The sequence below is a fragment of the Phalacrocorax carbo genome, chromosome 6 (genome assembly GCF_963921805.1).
Source record: "Phalacrocorax carbo chromosome 6, bPhaCar2.1, whole genome shotgun sequence".
NCBI classification, from domain to species: Eukaryota; Metazoa; Chordata; class Aves; order Suliformes; family Phalacrocoracidae; genus Phalacrocorax; species Phalacrocorax carbo.
In genome coordinates, this window is record NC_087518.1 from 58,796,337 (window position 1) to 58,817,452 (window position 21,116).

Genomic DNA, 21,116 nt, shown 5'->3' on the forward strand with positions numbered 1-21,116 from the left:
CCAATCTGCAGCTCTCAGTGCATTTGCTGGTATCTACAGCAAAGTGGCCAGCTGCATCATGTGGGCTTTACTCCTTCTATCCAGCTGGCTCTCAATTTATGAAGACAACAGAACTTGCAGATCACAGCCTGTCACCACTCATAAGCAGTATGACACCAGAACCTGCTCGGAAGACCCCGTGACAAAAGGCACGGCAGCGCTCTTCAGGATAACTGTTGCAGTACCAAAAGAAAAGTTTTTGCAGCCACGGATTGGAATAAAATAATCAATTCAATTACAGATGGACAGAAACTTGCTTTACATATGTCTGTCCAAACACAGGAGCACACCCTTTCTATCAAAATACAGTCTCACTATGCAAACACTTAATATTATCTTCGTCTCAGGAAGACTTTCCACAGTAGGTGCTATAAATTTTAACAGTTAGCCTACTCAAAGTGACTAGCAGCCCTGGAAGTCACCGTGCAAGTTTCCTTACAGAGTAGGTTAATTTGGAAACAATTGCTTAATCCTCTGAAGAATCTGAGAAAGAAAAAGCCACGATGAACAACTGATCAAGTGTTGGTACACCTTTTGTCACTGGAGGAAGACGATGGTGGTGGCTGTGGAAACAGACAGCAGCAAAGGTGTTGAAAGGATCGAAAAGCAAAAGGGATGGGGGTAGAGAGAGCGATTGAGACAGACAGGAGGACAGGACCTAGTACAAAAGCCATGGTAGTGCTTTTCCCCTGGTGAGGAACACTACCACATCTGCATACTTCACCCTGAGAAAAAGCAGTTACCAGTCAACAGTCTCACTTTGGTCCGAGCTGTAACGGACCACCTGGGCACACACAGATTCTAAGCGTGAAACATTCAATTACAAAAACATACCTATTAGCAGATAGCTCTCTGACTGGTGAGCCTTTAGAGGGAATCTTTTCTCCAGAACGTGATCCAAACTAGCTGGCTGGCTGCCACTTTTTTCTTTGTTTCTAGGGTGAACAAAAATGCAAACAAAAACATATCAATATATCCAACACTCGTTAGCATACGCAATTGATTTCCAGAGTATATCATAAGCAGGGCAAAGATCATTAGCAGCTTATAAGAATAAAAGGTACTTCATGCTGTTGTAGTGGCAATGAAATAGGCTATGATATATGTGACTCTGCAGCATTGAAAGGGTGTTTCTTTGAATGTTGAGCCTTTTTAGTAGAACATTTGATTTGGACCCTGAAATTAGGATCCACTATCCCACATTTGGTATTTTTATTGCAGAAGTCAAATATGGAAAGAAAGACTTCTCTGAAGCAGCAGCAAGATTTTATTTTAATCCTTTGTCTTATAGTAGTCAAGATTTGCCAAGACACTGAAGAACAAGTTGCACTGCTGTTGTGCTTCCAGAGTCTACATTTGCTCTCGCTCTGTGGATTTCAAGAATCCCTTCCCTCTCCCCAGTATACATCCACTTGCAAGTGGAGAACCAGAGCCAAAGCCATCATCATCTTTAAGCAACTCGTCCCTTTGGAACTGCAGACGTGCATCTTGTTTTTCCAAAGATACTTTCAGAATCCGATTATTGCACTCAGTTACCAGTCTGCTAGAATTCCTTTCTTTTGCTAGGCTAATCAAGCGGCATTCAGGAAGCAGTGTTCTGTCACTACTGCAATGCAAGTATCAGGGGTAAGAGCCTCCCCATAAACCTGGGGCACGCTCTGGGCCACATGACGAGCAAAGGCTATGTGCAGCCTTGCCACTTATATCACGGCTTCACCCATCCCCACTTATTCTACCTCCTTAACGTAGCTTAAATTTTCTAAAGATCACTCTGCATAACCGCAAAGTAGTTCGCATCTTCTTAACAACGTCAGGAAGTTTCAAAAAACGTCAGGAAGTTTCAAAAATCAGCCCTTGAAAAATCCTTTGCTACAAACCAGCAAATGCTCACACCCAGAATTCCAGCTAAAATCAGAGTGAAAATTCACACCACCTACAGCAGGAGCTGATAGGAGTTTCCTCATTTCCCTCCATAAGGACAGCAGAATTAAAGTACCTCAAAAGATTTCCTCTGGGTGTGCTCTGCTCCAGGGACTGCACGCTGGATATACCCAGACTCAGCCTTTTTGCGGTTTCTGTTTTCCCTGCAGGGATACTTGGCTCTTTCTGTCGGACTGGAGTTACACCGTACTTTTCTTCTAGACACCTGAGAGGCACAGTCCTGTTGATAGGCTGAAAAATAATTGCTCCGCTCTGCTTTGATATTGGTGTGCGATTCCCAACATAGTATCGAACTAAGCCGGGGATACTGTCGAAACTTTCAAGTTCAAACTGATACTGAACACGGCAGTAGGCTTCATTGAGTCTTAGAACTGTTCTGTTGATTTTAAAATGCTGAGAGGTGTTTTTCCACTGACAGGTAAGAACAAAGTTCCCAGGACTGGAGAGAGAATCCCTAATCAGAAAATCTCCATCTCTCTGAACCAGGCCTTCTGCCACCTGTGAGGAAAAAGAACGATACAAAAAAGTACTTTGAGAATCAGAAAACAAGTAGTCAAACAACACATGGCCACAAAATATTCTTAGACATAGGACTTAATTGGGCTGCTCTGGAAGGACAAAGCCAGAAATACAAAGCAAAGCATGAAGTGTGGTAGAAGAATGATGTCTCCAATTCTAAAATTAAGAGCTTATCCCACAGAAGAGATCAGGAGGGGCTTCTTGGAAAATCCCAGCAGCATGACCCACTTTTGCATATCTATTTCTTCATAGTTTGCTAACAGAAAATAAGGCATGAAGGGAAAGAAGTGACTCAGGATTTTAAAATGTAAAGTATCTGAATAGACAGTCACACTGAAGTTTAGAAGCCATTACTACAGGACCTGAAGTGACAGCAGCTTTCATTTTTTATTCTTTGTGAATACTGCGTAGTACTAGGAAGAATCAGAAAAAAATCTGTTCTGTCTTGAGTTAGTCCTTTCATGTGATAAACACGCACTGAACAGTTAAGATTAAGTGCAGGCTGCTGTGCCTGCTGTCCTGATTTAGGAGGGCAGCAAGGCAGCTCTGGTGAGAGCCGGGTACGCACATGAGGGAGGCCCGCAGGGGGAGCTCCAGGTGCTCTGGCAACCTAAGCTCCAACCCAACGACAGCTTTAATGTTTTTAACTACGGCTGTAAGGATCAAAATGAAGTTATTGCATAGATTTTGTTGTGTATTGCATAAATTTTTTCCCGCCCCCAAACCCCAAGTGCAAGAAAGAAAATAAACAGGAACATTTTCACTTCAGTTAAGAATAGTGAACCAAATTAACGTCTGTGTCTGAACAATATGTGGGGAGAGTATGCTCGTATAAAGCTTAAATTTCATTTCTGCCTTTATTCAGCGCACACAGATCCTGAAATATCTGTCTTTTCCACCAGTGTCTGCCCTGAATCTTTCATCGGTCTCATTTTATGCCAAGCTGTGATAAATACCATAGCTTTTACATGAATAAGCGTTATATTTCTACTAAATTAAATTAATGCAGATATCAGAGATGTGTACAGTACTTTAGTGCAATTCTGCTTGTCTAAAAAAGCTCAAAGCACATTTGGCAATGCAAAAGCCACGTACCTGCCGAGGAATACGTCCATGGTACCAGGCATGACTGCGCAGGTCTTCACTACTCAGCTGCAGCTCTTCCTCTAACTCCTTCTTCAGTTTTTCTGGGCTATTGTCCATAACTTGCCTCTCCCTAGAAAACTGCAATAAAAGATTAAAAGCTTCAACTGTGCCAAGTTTAGTGATTAACATTTTACCTGGGTTATAACTTCCACCACGTGATCTCCACTAGCCACTGGAATGCAGGTGCTGCTTTTAGCAGGCTAGCTTGGCTTCGCTCTCCAGATCGTATTTGCAAAATCCAGCACTCAGTGAGATAATGTGTGATTGTTATACACTGCAAGAACAAAGTGTTCTGTCTGTACACCAAGCTAGTAACGACACACCTACAAAGTCCCTTCTCTTACTTCCTCTTCCCAGTAAGAATTCTAACTATACTCCAAAAAATGGAGCTGGACCCAAATGCCATGCTCCAATATTCTTCCTCCTGTTTAAACCTCCATTTTAAATACAGTCTTCCCTCCCCCCCCCCCCACCCCCCTTTTGAACCCACCCAATTAAGAACATCCCAAATGCATCAAGACAGGCTAACCTGGACATACACAGTTGTTCAGTATTTCTGTTGCACTAAAAAAAAGTTTGCCAAAGTAAACTGCCAACCTTACAGGTTGACTTCTTAATCTTGGAGGCTTACTTCTAATGGTCATTAAATCTGCATGTCCAGGATGTTCCCTTCTTAAGGGAAAAAACCCCTTGTTGCCCCTTAGCACAAAAAGCATGAGATCTGCTTGGAGATTATCTCCATCACCACTATACAACTACTATAAGTTTTTCTAGAAACTTCCAATTTCCCTCTCTTCTTGGAGTACAGCTTCCATGCTGGATAGCTGGCTCATTAGCGCTTCATGGATGCAGTGCTGCTCACAAAGTAAGGTGCGGTATCTTGTCTCAAGAGTTGCCAGGTTCTCTTTCATAAGCACTCAGTGGAGAGAAGTTCTCTGGACTTCCTTACATTCTCCAAGGGCTGGGGACTCCAGCCCATCTTTACTGGTGCTGAAGAGTTTCAGAAGGCTAAGATACCCAAGAGACGCAGGCTCATTACAGGAAACGTGTTCTACATTGATCAAAGGAGCAGAGTATACCCTCTCTTAAAAGAAAATACATTTTAAAAAGAGAGAGGGGCATCCACCTGGAGAGCAGACTAAAACACAACATTTCTCCCCAGTGCATTATGGATTTTTTTTTTTCCTTAGCTCTGGATATGAGCCAAAGCTCACAGGTTCCCTTCACTGACACACTGATGTAAATATGCAACACATTCATTATTTTAAAAAGAACTGAGAATGCTCGCCCACCACTCCCATTCTTTCTGTGAACGCTGCATTTTCTTCTTCATATTGAATACTCACAGCACCTAACCGTGGGAGCAGGTGGCACACATTTAGCACTTCTTTCAACAATCCTCCCTGCAATTTCAAGCAAACTGAATTACAGCAGATTACTAGACAGCAGATTTCTGGTGGAATAGTGCCAGAAGAGGCATTCTGCTGCCAAAACTATTTACACATGCTGGGAGCCCAGAGAAATTCTGAGATAAATTATCATCTTCTCTCTGCTTTTCTCAGAGAAAACTAAGGCTTCTCTTAGACAAACACAAATAAGTGTAGTAGCTTATACAGGAACACAACAGATAAAAACAACCTGGTAAAGAATAACTTTCCACCTCAGTTTTACTTCTGTGAACCATAACAAGGTGGTATTTATCCACACAAATGTGGTTCAAAATGGAAATAATTTTCAACAAGGAGTAAATCCTTTGTGCTTTTGTACAGTCAAGGTCTTCCACCAACTGCTCCCTAGCTTTATGAGAAAAAAAGCCTGCAGGGACAAACCGTGCCACAAAAAAAGACCTTCGCTGCAAGGGCTCTTGCATAAAACCATGTACAACATGAAGAGATATAGTTACTGGGTGTAGAAAGAGTCACAGAAGAGGCTTGGTGAGGACTCAAGCCCAAAAGCCTATTGAAGTATCAAAACAGTGAAGCAAGGCCAAAAATCCCCCCTCCACTCCGAACCTCTGTGCCCAATCAGACCGACACAGCTGAAGGAATAGTGGCACATGCCACCCTCATTTCCCAACTCAAATGGCTGGGTACCCATTTAAAGCTGACTGACACCACTTCCAGAATTAACAGTTAACCATTTCACTGCCACATCTTACAGAACGATAGCAAGTATTATAACATTTACATAAGCTGAAGGTAGAGTGAAGAGCACACAAATGGAAAGTAGACTTTTCAAGAGCACCTTCCCCTGATTGCACAAGGAAGTGTCCGGAGAACTTTTAAAGTATTCCCTCCAATCTGAACAACAGCTTTCAGTAGTAATGGTATACAAATCTTTTACATTCATGGCTGTGTGTTTTGCTGACCTTCTGAAAGGAACTAGTGCTTTTAGGTGAACTGTATTTAAGTTTTTGAAACATGCTTTTGACTGAACAGAGATCTTAAAAATCCCCAAACTACTGTCCAAATTATTACCATCATTCCAAAACCATCTCAACTGTATCTCAGTGGTAGGCAAAGCTACTGGAAATGGAACAGACCCTAGCGTATAAATGCAATAACTGAATTTGCTTAGGAGAGCTAGATTCTTAGCCAACAAAAAGAGCTATAGGTCTTTGTGTGCAGACTAATTTAATCCATTGTGCTGACACAAATTATCTTGAGAAAACAGGCTGATCAAGTTACAGATACACATGAATTACAAATACGGAAGAGAAACCTAGAATTTCTTCTGGTGGTTAAATGGATTTTTCACTACTTGTATGAACGTAAAGAGACACATTGCACTTGAATTACACCTAGCAACACAACAACATTTAAGGAATCAAAACCAAGTAAATTGTTAACAATCATGATTATTGGTTTGTTAAAAATCCTCTCCACCGTGGTCTACCACACTGCGCATACTCTGATTGCCAGAGGTCAGACGTCTCCTGAGATGGAGCAAACACGCTTAAATAACCCTTATGCAACTCGGAACTTAGTGGAAGAACTCCTGTGGCTAGCACAAATCCCAAAATACCCAGGGGGGAAACTGCCTAGGTAAGCAAGTTTAGTAATAGCATGTCTTGCTGGACAGTTTTTTGTTGGCTGATTTCTTATACAACCTACATCCACTAAAGGAGAAGTGTGGCCAACAAACTGCCTGTAATCTTACCACGCTATACCTTTCTATTCTAAATGATATGCCCAAGGCCTCTGGTCTGCAAGAATCACTGCATACACTGAACTTCTCATTAAGGGCTCAAAATTCACTCCAGGCACAGCCTACACAAGCATGTTAACCTGTAAATAAGGAAGAGCGTAAGCTTAGAACAGCATAATTAGCTATGTCAATGGACTTTCTTTTAAAAGGAAAGGTGACCCATTCCACACAGCATGATGCAGAGGCTTCAGCTTCATTTCCCAACAGCACCCAAAAGTTAACGGACAGTAATGGTATGCTATAAATTTGCACTAACTTCATAGTGACAAACTTTCATTTAGTAGTATGTCCTCAATTTATGCCTTTGTCTAAGATGCTTTGTTGGCTCCTACCCAATGACAGAAAGAAACCTTAATTTCTTAATTTAGAGTTAGATAGTGAAGCAGATGGTCAAAAGAAATTAAAAAATAATCTACGACAAAAATTGAAGACTTCAGTATATTCTGCAACAAAACATGGTTGAAGCAACACAGGGAAGCTTCCACTTTAAATTCTTTTAAGATTTCCAAATAGTATCAACCCTGTCAGAAATCCCTGGAATATAAAAGCAAATTAAGTCAGCAGAACTCCTTACCACTACAGATGCTTTTCCTGACCTACAAAGAACTCACCCTAAGTGTGTGCTTTCCAGAACTGTTCCTTCACATTTTAGTCACATTGTTTCCAGTCCTGGTGCTATTTTAAGATATTCCTGCCATGCTGAGTTTTTGTGAACAGGTCTTTAGAAGGAAAATACAAAACTATTTAGCAATACAATATTATCAACCTCCAGCAAAAGCCCTCAAATCCTACTTATACACCCAATGAAAAACCTAGAGAGCCCAAGAGTTCGGGGGCGGGGGGGGAGGAATTACCAGTCAGTACAGTTATTTTAGTGTTTTTAATAAATGCCATGCCAGTTTATTATATTTCACAAAGGATTTATACTTCAGGGCCATTAAACTAAAAGCAGGCTGTGCTTACAGATGTAACAAGCTACCTGTGATGTTACATATTATTTTACTTTTTTTCGGGCAAATATTAATCTAGCATACCAAAAACTGGAAGTATCAAAGTTTAACAAAGTAAAACATCAAAATACGATCTTATTCAGGGTAAATTTGAAAAGGACCTGACCTACCACAATATGCTTTACCTATGAAATTTTTAAATACATTTTATTGGAATTTCTCATGATAATCTATTGCTTGTGCATCCAAGGAGTTACTTTCATTTGAGTGTTTGGCACTCTTTAAAGGAAACTCACCATATTGAGCTCTTGTGTGTCAACCATCCTAGCTGAATCTACCATATTAGATTAAAATAATTTTTAATTGTGCTGGATAATCTACTGGGTGAGTTTGGTGGTAAACAAAATAGAAGTCCCACAGTTATTTCTGTTGCCTACTGGCAATGGATTCTTTCTCCAGCTTGTATCTGCAACAAGTCCAGTGAAGTACATGTATCAATGGAATATCAAAATAGCAGAGAGGAGAATCACACAGGTTTCCACATATACACCCAAGGTTGCACTTGACTGTTCTATAGCTTTTGTGGCTTACTTCAACTGTTATTAATTCCTCTCTAAGGTGATAAAATGGGGAAGGGGGGGGTTGGAAAGGAAGGTGTTGGGTTTGTTTGGTATTGGGTTTTTTTGTTAGTTCTGTTTTTTTTTTAAACAGCTTGAATTATGAGGGAAAGGCTTTTACTTTTTAGACACGGTTTGGAAGTGGTCCAAAATCTGTTATGCTAGATCATCTGCTTCAGTTCTGTTAATGTGGAATTTCATATCCCCTCTCTTTGTATCCTTCTGGCCAAGTATTTTTCACTTATAACACAGTCAAGGACTGTTACATGTACACACGACTAAAGGTGGCCACATTTCCATTCAACCTCAATTATTTCCTGATGCTTTGCACAGCTCTGCCAGCTGATATTTAAGTTAGCCCAAAAGGTAGCCTTGGAACCACCTTATTTCCTGATGCTTTGAGATTTCAAGAAAGAAAGAAAAAGGAGAGAGAAAATCATTAGGGATAAATGAGAACAGCTCAGTGAAAACCAAAGCAGGATCTGATTGAAGAAGTAAGTCAAGCCAGTACCTTTCCTAAACTTTTAATAAATGCACTGCATCTATCTAAATAAAACCTATTATAGCTTTCTCCACAATCTATCTTTTCTCCAACACTGGAGGCCTTCTGTTTTTGCTTAAGTGTACCGTGAACTCTGAACTACAACTTTCTGACCTTGTAACATCACTAGGTCTGACAGAATCTCCAAATGTATGAGGAGATACAGGAGATACTTTGTCATTCAGCAAAAACTTAAACTGTGTGAGATTTACATAGCTTTTAGCCAAGTAGATAATTTAACAGAAAGACCAATGAACAGAAAATGTGGAGGGGATGCTGGGGCAGGGACAGGAAATACCAAGAGGGAAGACAAAGATGTGAAACGAGAAAGAAGGGAGGGGACGCATAGACACAGGACACTAAAAACATCTGGAAAAGTGAAAAATCCATGAAATTCTTTTATTTCCAAACCACTGGAGAGCAATCCACTTGTGCATACAGAAAATGAATATTTTATTGTCAAAGTTCCAATTCTGGATTAAGATATACTTCACTGCTGCAGAGATCCCTTAACTCTCTAAGAGCACACTCTTGTGATCCTGATCAGACTGCCTGCCTGGCACTATGAGTACAAGCATTTTAAAATATACAGTTACATCAATTTATGTTTTAATTTTATTTATAATGAGTACAATGTATTTCACTTATAACTCTACTAATCAGCCACCAAAACCAACAGACTTGTGCTAGGCATTTAAAAGAATACCCATGTGGGACCTGACTCTCCATCTTTGTTTGAAAACATGCTTGTCAGTCCTTATTTTCTCCTCTGCAAAAAAAAGTAGTATCACTGGCCAGGAACTTACAAAGTGACAGGAACATGCAGACAAAGTATTTCTGAAATAGTTATTTTGAGAAAGAACTAATGGGAAAAGGGGAGTTTCTAAATTCAGGAAAGCATTTTCTGATTAACTCAGACATTCTGAACTAAAACTGTGGCAATGTTCTTCACAGGCAGTTTTACCTTCCAGAGAGCACAAAGTTCACACAGGACTATAACAAGTGCTATGTTGAGTAATGGGTGGTACAAAACGGACGATAAAAGTCTCTTTGCATAGATCACTGCCAACATCTGCAGGATTTTATTTTTATTTTCTAGTGGCTTGTAGTGGTTGGTTGAGCCATATCAACGAAATAATATATAAACTTTTGCCACGCCCAAGATGCAGGAGAGAAATCTTGAACAAATCAGAGAGATGAAGTAATAGAGGAAAATGGCAATTTTGAAGCCACAGGATTTGCACGCTTGTAGCAGGTGACAACTTCTGAGATTACTGAAGAAAAGATAACATATCACTAAGAAAAATTCCATCACAACTGTTATGGCTCTTTAAAATCAAACAAACTCTATCATGTGCATGTTCTTAGTCTGCCACTATGAACAACATAACCTGCCTGACATTCACAGAGAAGTGGCCTTGTTTTATTAACTAATAAGTGAGATATTTGTTTGGGAGGAGGAAAATAAAAAAGGCATTTAGTACCACGTTCAGCCTAATGTTAACTGAAGGTAATGGTAAGACTTAATTCTAGTGGACTCTGCATCCACCTTCCACTACAATACTTCACTAACAATTCCTTAATTTTCTAGGTGACCGCATTCAGAGCTAGGAAGACAGGAAGACAGCTTCATTTCTGGAATATGGATCCTGAGAAATCTTGAGTTTAGAGTTAGCCTAATCCTGATCTCCTCTCTAGGTGACCCCAAGGATTTTGACTACCAAATCTAAAGGATTTTAAAGGTTAGGTAAGTTTTTTGTTTTAATCTGAGAAATACCTAAATGAAAGATATTTCCAAGATGTTAAATGCATAAATATCTACTGGAGAATGTTCCCATTCCTATCAAGCAGGAATTGCTTATAGAGCACCAGTCGTCCCTCTGCCATCTATATAGGATAGAGAGTATATTGCAGTGAAAGTTTGATAAACTGTATTCAAATCATTAAAATCACCATGGGAAATTGAAAAAAGTTATATAGTATACGACTCATCAAAACTGATACTCAGTGGCAAGACAACGGGAAATCAAAGTTCCAGGAGCTATACAAAATTTCAATTCATTTTGATAAGTCAGTCTTTTCCTGTCTAGCCCTCTCCAACAACAACAAATCTAACATCAAAAAGGCACTCATAATGCTGGCTGGTGATGACTTGTAAACTCACGTTATCAAATCCAACTGCCTCCACATACATGCTGAAACTGGATACATGAAGCCCAAGGATGTCAGTGAAACAGATTTAGATCATCACATACTGAAGAAATATTAATTAAGATCCACTATCTATAAAAAGTACGTGCAATTCATCTAAGATAAGAGATGGCACTCGCAGTAAGTGGTTGCTTATAAAAGGCTTCTTACGCATGCCACATTCATAGCATGAGTACATTACCCAGTAATGAGCTAGATCAACATGCTGGAAGTTTCAAAACTTGGCAGTCCTGATAATTTGAGCGGCTTTCCCCTTTTGCGCAGCTTCAGCTGAGGGTGAATCATATCAGAGAATGAAGAATGAAAATACTTGGAACTTCTAGGTCTTTCCCTCTGATCACGACCACCATACTAGCCAGAACTAAAAAAAGAAGTCTTGTGGCAAAGGTAGCTTTATTAATGTAGACCTCTTCATTTTTCAAGTCACCATTTATCACTGATTTAGTCTTAACTTAATTCTTAACTTCCAAAAAAATATAAAAATTGAACAACATTTTGGCTTGGAAGTGGTATAAGTCACAATTTAGAATTTTCTCTTAACTTTCTTTTTTTAACCACGAACAGGAACCTCTTGCTTTGAAGTTTCCCCTTATTTTCCTCAAATGTAGAAGCTGACCCTAACTGTAATCAGCTATTAAAACCAAATGGGATTGTAAAAGGTATCGACACAATGACTGAAGAATGAGTTGATCCAAGTTCAGATCTTCTGATCATTGTATTTTCTATCAATGTATAGGAAAAGAAACCAAACATCAGCTATTGATATCCTAATTTCACATGCTAAAATTGAGTACAGCAAAACATGAGTGCTCAAGTGCTGTACTGTTTCCCGTGCTTTGGCAGGGGACATGACGAGGCATCTCTGAGCTTGGCCACATACCGTTTTCAATTAAACTGGACAACATGATTACAATGAATTTATCTTGGTGCAGCAAAAAACCTGAATCTCTCAGAGGTAGCTGTGGACTTTAGCATGCTAATTTATGGATCAATTTGGTATTTCATTACAATTGTAACTACTATTAAAACTAAGAATTAATCTCATCTAATTACACAAACTGACTTTGCTTAAGGTGGTATTTTTTCACAAATTAGGCAAGACAATGACTTGGGCTCAGGTGTTCACACCATCCTAGGCACTTTGGCATTTCACGGAAGGTATATCATTTGGCCCCAAGGTGCAGACCTTACTTGATTTGACCACCAGCTGTTTCTATACCTAGAGTCACTTTCTCTTAGTAAATGCACCCCAGTTTTCTACCATCAGAACTTCTTAAAATAGCAGTTCATCATTCAACTAATGCTAAATCTGCATGCTGGAACACATGCATTCAAATCTATTTTAAATGGTGCAAATCTCTTTAAATAGAACCTTATTTTTGAAAAAGCCCAGCTGTAATTTGTTTCTACATAAAAGGTTTTATTTTTTACCCTCCATACAGCAAACACTATTAATGTTTCAGTTTCTCTAGAGACTATATGGATTAGACTAAATGGAAAGTTGCCATGACAACATCACCGTTATTTTAGGTATTAGAAATTCATGCCAAGTTAAACAAAGGACATGCATGGTCAAGAACAACGGTTTTATAACTGTTCTGACAGCCAACAATAAAACCCAATGTCATTTTTAAAGTTTTAGAACAGAGGAGTTAAGCCTGATGCTTAAAAGTGGAATGAAAATTAAAATTAATTACAGTAACAGGAGAACATCTTTAGCTCGCTATTCTGATGATAACTGCTGACATTTGTCCCACTGAGAAAGAGAAGACAGTCTGATCAGAGTCACTTTTCCAGGGTGTCCAAAAGACTGACCCACACAACCCCACTTTCAGAAGTGGACAGTTAAAAGGCTAAATCACTGGAGGAGAGAGAAGGGGGGCACCTGATCCCAACTTTCAAATGCCTCCATTAAAGTTTGAAAGCCAACAGGCCAGAAGGTAGCAACCTTCACATCCTTCCTCATTGCAAGTGCTCCAGAAAATCTATATGCATTACACAGTGACTTACAGAGCTGACACTTTGTTATCCAAAGAAAAAAACCAAGCATAAGTCTTAAATGAAAAGATTTAAAAGCTTGGGCATAGGTCGCAGATCCTCAAAATCTCAATCCTCAAAATCAGGTTAGATACCCCACCTGATTACAGTTCAATTCCCAAGTCACTTAAGAGACTTCCATAAGTGTGGCTCAAAATGTTTTATAAAGGCTTTTTCTTTGCATATAGTGCAAGATATCCCTGCCCATGGCATGGTTGGAGTAGATGATCTTTAAAGGTTCCTTCCAACCCAAATCATTCTATGATTATATGATTTGGTGTACTTTGTAATTTTAAAAGTTCTAAAATGTAAGGACAAGTCCAAAATTGTCTGAAGCATTTTAAAAAATTGAGCTCCTCAGCACAATTGCCTATGTTTTCAGTAAGCAGGTGAAAAGGTCAGGGAACAAAGCGGTCTCCTCAGTTAAATTCTGAAAGCTTGGAACTTCGCTAAAATTCTCATCAGCAAGTCCCAAACCAGGGCTTTTTTAACTTTGTGCCTAAACAAAAAGACAGTCAGCTTCAGGCTCATAAAACTGAAGGTTGTTCAAGCTTTTCTCTGAGACAACAGTGAATTCTAAAGTTGTTCTTTAGAACAGAAATATACACTACCCAACCATCATATAAAAACAAACACTTCTGAAACAAAACCCAAAAGCCTTACTGACGAGCACACTGTGTATTTACTGTTATTGAAAACGGGCACCTACCTTGACTCTGATAATAGACTTACGATGATAAAAGCAGCAAAGTGCTGCAATCAGCATTTGAAAAACATTATAATCCTTCGGCATTTTCAGTTCTGTTGTTTGTGGTTCCTCAAGACTGAAGATAAACAGTCACTATTAGCAGTTTTCAGAGGTTTAGCAAGCTCTTGAGTATCACCACCGCCTGCCGGAGCTGCTACAACCCCTACTCACATATCAGTCTGGGACACTTTCCACAGCTGAAGCTGATACTATCAATTCAGTGGCTGCTGGCATGCTTGCTTCCAACATGCCATACAGAGTGCCAGAATCCTCATGTGATCTGTTTCACTCACCAGTGAAATTCTAGCTCCTCTATCTTGGTATCCCCCCTGGTTCAGAGATGTATTTAAGCCACCAGCTCAAAGCAAACTTCTCTTCTTGATGAGACACAAGACCTGACTGTTTCCCTCTGCTGATAAAGGCTTAATTGGTTGCTCCAGCTCAGTCATGCAACATCTCTATCTGCATCATCAATAATATACACAGAACATATAAAAGAAAATAATGAAGAGGAAAAGCAGTTGATTACTGTTTGATGACTGTTACTCCTCATACTCAAATAAGAATTATATCCTTAGAGCTCAGGTAACCAAGGAAAATGATAAATCTGTTTATTTTTAATTAGGAAGCTCCTGGCAAGCAGTCCATGGAAAAAATAGCAAGAAACCAACACTGTCAGCATAGTCAATATTAGTGGTGCAACCAAGGTACCTTTAATATTCAAAGCTATCAGTGGACAGCTTTAGCTTGGTCATAGTCCCATGGGATTGTGCAAACGACTAGAGGAAGACCGAACTGACTTCAAGAACACCTCTGATTTGGCAAAGTAAAAATAAACAGCAGTGGTTTTATTTATGCTGTGATTGTGTTCTCCTAGCCAGCATAGTCCATAGCTTTCTGACCAGTAAACCACTCATCAGCAAAGAATCTGTCCTACATACCTCAAGGCCCTCTCAAGAACGATAGCAAAAAAAGGCAAATGACTTGGCTGATTACAATAGCTGTTAAGAGACAAGACCTCACCTCCATAGCAGACCGGTTAACAGACTCAGTGAAAGGAAGCAAAATGCCCTGGAGTGAGTGGTACAAGAAAGCCTGTAACACTTCAGAGAGAAACTTTGAAGAGATCAGTCATTTGCGGTTTGGACGGTACCAAAAAGTCCAGAAGTCACAGATATTTCAGATCTCAGATTAGGAATAAATTAGTTGCAAGGAGTGGTTAAAAGGAAGAGTTACTTGTCTTTTTCATCAGCAACAAATATATTCCATAATTAGGAGGGCACATATATTAAATGCTTATTGATGCCCTCAGGTATTACTTGCAAGGCAATACTTCTCACCTAATAATAGAGTACTTCCTTCCCACATTGACTGAACAATGTGAAGTGCCCTCAGCACCTGCATCAAGCAATGGGACTTGGCACATAAACCAAGCAGCAGCACTGAGCAAAGAAACGACATAAAATATGCACTGCTTTTCAAGGCAAGTGGGACGGAGAGCCTAGCCAAAAGAAAAGGAAACCTCGGTCTTGATAACAAGGAAAAGGAAGGGTGACTCTCACCTGTTGGACCATCTGAGGTTTGCAGGTACCTAGCTCCAAGTTAAGGACTAAAACCAGAATGTTCATAAAGCTAGTCAGACTGCTGGGCCATGTGTAGGAGATGTTACGCCTGTGACTCTTGAGAAAAAGAAAACTGTAGGAATAATCACTTTTCAGACCATTAAATGGACTGAAAAGTGATTACCCTGGCAAAAAAAAAGGATGAAAGACTGGCTCAGAAAAGGAGCTGAAAATAATGACTTTGAAGATGAAGTCCTGCTCTAGCTGGGGAGCGGAAATGCCTCTCCAAGTAGTTTATGACAAACTCAGACAATGAATGAGTAGGTGAAATACTAAGAATGTGAAAGTATCCTCCTTTTCTCTCTGCTCTACACTGCAGCTTATTTTAATTTGTTTTTCCACTTTGAGGAAATCCATTGGATTACTTTAGCAGGTAGCCAGAGAAGATGCAAAGATACCCTGCAGGACTCCAAACACAAAAGCTTCAAACTATGACTTCTTGTCTGGAGTTTTTTCGTACTGTGGGAGGACAACTCATCAAGGACTGCATTTCTGAAGAACCTTCATCAAGAAGTTCTTATAGTAACATCCTAATCCAATTTACAGAAGGGAAATGAAATTCAAGAATGCATCGGTCAAGGCATTTCTGCTTTGTAATGGTGACAAAAAGTATTAGAATCACTGCACCATACACTAAGGTTTCATGTAGAATACCATGAACAGAAACTATCAAGACAAGTAACTCAAAACTACAGCAGGTGATGAGAAGGGCTATTAGGACAACTGTCTATTTTTGCAGCAGAAACCAACTGGTTTAGCAATATGAAATAAGGTGGGCCACTTCTGCTCTGAAAAGTGTTAGAAGTAAGTTCCAAAAAGGAGAGGACTTCTTTATGTGGATAGGGAAAAAAAAGGACAAGAAGTATTATGACCTAGCAATAAGTAAACCTACGCTGGAATTTAGACAAAGGTCCTCAATCGTCCCCAAGAATAAAAGCCCCCAGATTTTAAAAAAAATCGAGGGTTGGAGTGGCGTTTCTAATACAGCTCAACACAAAGCACTTCATAAAAAGCAAAAACCAACACCCAAGTCCTCGTAGTAGCATGATACAGTACTTGTGACAACAGAGAGAATGCAGTATCCTTTATATAATCACGTTTTCCTACTTTGTCAAGTTCTAGATTGCAAATCCAGCCATTATTGTAGTTCACTAGCTAACACACGCATATCTCCCCAGGCCTCGATAACTTTATGTGTACATTCAAATCTTATAGAAAGTCCTATTGGTTTTGCATCATCTTCTATGACTCATTTACCCAGGGATACTTACCAGTATAGTACTATTGATCTAGTTTGAATGATATAGTTCTCAATATGGCTCCTTCCCCCCAAACAAGTAGTAAAAACACAAGGGAGGCAAAGAATGAAGTTTTTTGTATATGAATCGTCTTCCCAAACCTTTTCAACAGGACCTAGATTCCCCGCCATGTCTTTTCCCTACTGAGAGCAAAACGACATAATGGGTATATCTTCAACAGATTCCCTGGATTGCAGGCACAATCTACCCCCTTCCATGGGAATAGAACAGCTCAATCTGGAAACTAAATTTGGCCTCATACGTATTCAATGTGGGCGTGTCTATTTTTCATTTGAAAGGCTTGTTACTAAGCAGCAGTGAAAAAAAGTTAAGTGTTACATCCACAGCTCAACATGAACAGCAGGGCATAAATTACAAATGGTAATTACCAGTTCCTTCCTTCCTTTCTGTAATGGAGCAAGTAAAGAATCAAAAATTATGTATGCTGTGAGAATGCCAGAAATAATGAACCTTAAAAAATAATACTGTACCATTTCATACAGCAGCTGCTGACACTTTTTATCAACAGTATAACTGGCAGGGAAGAGGGTGCTTTATTTAGACAGTAAATCTTTTTTTAAAAAAAACAAAACTAATGGGATTTTTGTCTTTATTAAAGGTTAACATGACTTCTGCACACATAGTTCAATGAATGGATGACACATTCTTAACAGCCTGAACCAGAACCTTTGCATGACACTGTGATACAGCAGTATGAAAATTAAGACTACTGGAAGGAATCTCAAAGAGTATGTGAGAAAGCTCTGGAGGACAGCGTGATAGCTCTGGCACTGCAGGTTTGCCACTGTTATTTAGTACTACATCAATAAATCGTTTAAGCGTTTAAATCAGCCTAACAATAATCAGTGAAATACATGTAATCTTTAGATTTCTCTCCACTAAATGAAAGTAAACAATCCAGGCAGAAAGCCAGCTGTAAACGACAGACAGCACAGTGTACCATACAAGGGTCAACAACATCAATCTGATTCGATACAGCACGCAGCCAATCCAGAGCACACTGCTCACTGTCGCCAGACTAATGACATCATAGGAGTACAGATACGTCCTGATTACACAGTGAATATGCACAATCGAACTATGGGTGTGGGTGCCTATGGCTATAAAACGCCACCTGTAGTGTAATGAAGTACAATACAAATAAAATTTGAAAGAAAAAATCCAAAAGAAAACCAAAGTATTTAAATCTTCAGACTGAAACATTCTTCATTTTATACGTAAGACTCTTCTCTGTAAGTAGTTATTTGTTCTTTTTAACATAAGAAGTAGTCAGTAAACAGGGGTCAACAACTGATAAATTGTCCATGCAGACAACATCTTCACAATGCCAACTACCATCTAGTCTTAGCACTTCAGACCCGGCTGATAGCCTCTAACAAAGTTGGGTGGGCAATGCCTCCAAATACAGCTAGTGCCCAACTGTTCACAGCCGAACACTTCTGAAGTGCAGAGCAAGTGGAAGGAAGGGGATGAGATGACAACACTGTCAGAAAATGTTGCTTACTTTTACCTGTTCCTAACTCAACTGCCTATAGCCACATAAAGTCCCACCACCCAGCTCATGTCCTACCATTCCCGTGCCAATTCTTAATAGACCTGACTCTTTCACGTTCTCTTCTAAAACCTCACTTCCTGCAGGCTGTTGCTGGTGCAGCTTCTGATCACAAATCAATAGATACAGCAGCTGGAACTGTAATTACACTTGTTTGCATTGCACAGGTGTGGTATGGGAGAGGTCAACATATTTTCTTCTTCCTCTCTGTCACAGTTCTGTGAGGCAAAGTCAGAAATAAGCTGCAGCTGTACAGGAATAGTGAGAAATCAGAATTTGCATCTATTTAGTTTTCAATGCTGCTTGAATAAATCTCTTCGAAAATCTGACTCATAAAAACCCAGATTGGCAGCTACAAGAAATTAGTGCCCAACCTGCTTATGAGCTTCCTACTAGGTCCTAATTTGTACTTTAGGACATCCAAATACATTTGAAAAATCTGATCTTTTATAACTGAAACATACAAATTTTAATATCATCTGGCAATAGGCCTGGTTTTCCTACTAGCCATCTTCCTATTAAAAAGCCACCAGTAGGTTTTATAAACATATAAATATCCTATCAAGAACTAGTATACGCATTCTTGAGCTCCATCTACTGTCTGCCAACCCATGTACAAACATGAAGCAATTTTGTAATACGTCACCCGTCTTTCCTTCAATTTACTCCTCGGATTGGGGGAAAAAAAAAAAAGAGAGAACATATGAAAAGGCATAAATTTCCTTTTGTTCAGAATTTGTTCACAACTTGTGCCTCTTATTTTCTTCTCTTTCCTGCTGACTTAGTTTACTAGTTACTAGGGACTTAGTCACTAGTCTAACTTTAGCTTTCCTGGACAGTGTACAAGAGCTCTTTCTCATTAAGCAACCACCATTAACACAATCACTAACTTTAGATTTTTGTTTTTTAAAGCCTCCCCAGTCCTGCCAAAGTAAAGTGTTTGTTTGTCTGAGATTTAAACCAATTCAAAGACGAAAAAACTCTGTTACTTCACGGGGGTAAGTGGAGGCATTTCAAAATCAGCTGTTTATCTTAAACTCCTGAGTACCCTAAAATACTGCAGTTTCATACAAAGGGAGATTTTGAATATGTAGCACTTGAAAATAAAACTCACAAGTCACTTGGGCTCTGTCAGAGCTCAGTTTTTCAAAAGTCTTTAACCAGCACATATGAGTTTGAAGAGGCCTGTCCCCCTCCTACATTTTTGCACAATACGCTTTGATGATGCAAAAGCAGCAAAGCTCACCTCAGCTCATACATCTCCCTTTCCACATTTTACTAACAGAAGGATTTGAGGGCATGGAGGCAAACGACCTCTGTGTATTCTAGATAGTCAACATAACATTATACTCCCCCGTTTGTGTAGGTGCTTAGTTCCTAATAGTATCTGACACACAAAAATCTCAGACAAACCTGCTCCTTTGACAGCACATGTTCATAACTTGTGTCCCAACTGAAAGGTACTGATTCTCCTTCGACTGCCCTCTCCACAGGCCAAACTGTATCTCAACAGTCCGTCTCCAAAAAAACGCAAGATGTACAGACATACACAATGTACCAGTTTTACTCTAATTATTATCTATAAACACAGCTCCAAGAGATTAGGAGCTTTACCTCCGTGGGCTTTGTCAGCAAGAGTACCCAAAATACTTTAATAATCTGCCTTCCACGAGCTATATACTCGCTCCCCCTTGTGGTTCATATGCCTATATACATTTTAAAATCAACTTCAGTACGGCATTCCTGTGACAGAGTTAAATATAAATATTTTCATGTCTCAGTCAGCTTTTGTTATTAGTCCATCTTCAAAATTACAAAAACGATCCAACAGCATCAGTAACCATCATCTTTAAGGCCTAGTTCCTGTGGAACAATACTGAAAGCCCAAAATGAATAGAAAAATAAGTATTCCGCACAAGAGAGACAGCTCAGCAACAGTTAAGAAAAGATCAACACAAAAGATGGCAGGCTGTAGTCAGATCTCTGCTGTTACTAACAGTTTAAATACCTCACATAAAAAGGAATAAAATTCTCTGTGGCACTCATACCTTTCACATACATACACACCTACTCATATATGTATATAAAAGCCTACTGTAAGCTGTAAGCATTCCAGCTGATGCCATCACACAGACAAAAAGATATATCCTTTTCTTCTCTTTGTGTCAGTTGACACAAGTATTGGCACAGAAACTGAAAAAAACCAAACTCACTTTACAAGTAGATTAAGTTTTATGCTATTTACTGCTTAGTTTCCACTCAAATCTTCAAGTATTTTTCATTAGGCATGGGGTTGCTCTTACCAAGATAGATGAATGTTTACTACAGATGAGGTAGAAAAAATTAGTCATGGCAATATTATAATTCAGCACCTCTCTTTCTTTCTTCCCCACAGGTACCACTTTTATGGAAAATGGCATGTTCTTTTCTGGCAAATGAGGCAAAACAGCGCCTACTGCAATGCAGTGGATTGGGTCCAGGATTACACCTTGGCTTAATTCAGTGCTGGAAAGCACTGTTTGTCAGAAATGGTCAGTCACTTCAACAGTCACAGTATCTGACAGAACATACAATAACTCTGTTTGCAATGAAAAAGGATCACAAATCAAGGTGAACCAGACAATGTCTTGAAAGTAAAAACCACCTGTTTTTTCTCCTTTTTGTGAA

At 39.4% G+C, this 21,116-nt stretch overlaps 1 protein-coding gene across 2 annotated transcripts in view; it reads right to left on the reverse strand.

The window, feature by feature from the left end:
• The window catches only part of BCAR3 (BCAR3 adaptor protein, NSP family member), a 75,267-nt gene that overhangs the window by 8,262 nt on the left and 45,889 nt on the right, over positions 1 to 21,116 (reverse strand). For both annotated transcript variants that reach the window (XM_064455523.1, XM_064455522.1), the window contains exons 4-6: positions 3,595 to 3,723; positions 2,036 to 2,478; positions 874 to 974 (exon numbers count right to left, since the gene is read on the reverse strand). In XM_064455523.1, the coding sequence (XP_064311593.1) occupies positions 874 to 974; positions 2,036 to 2,478; positions 3,595 to 3,723 (673 nt within the window). The remainder of the gene's footprint in view (positions 1 to 873; positions 975 to 2,035; positions 2,479 to 3,594; positions 3,724 to 21,116) is intronic.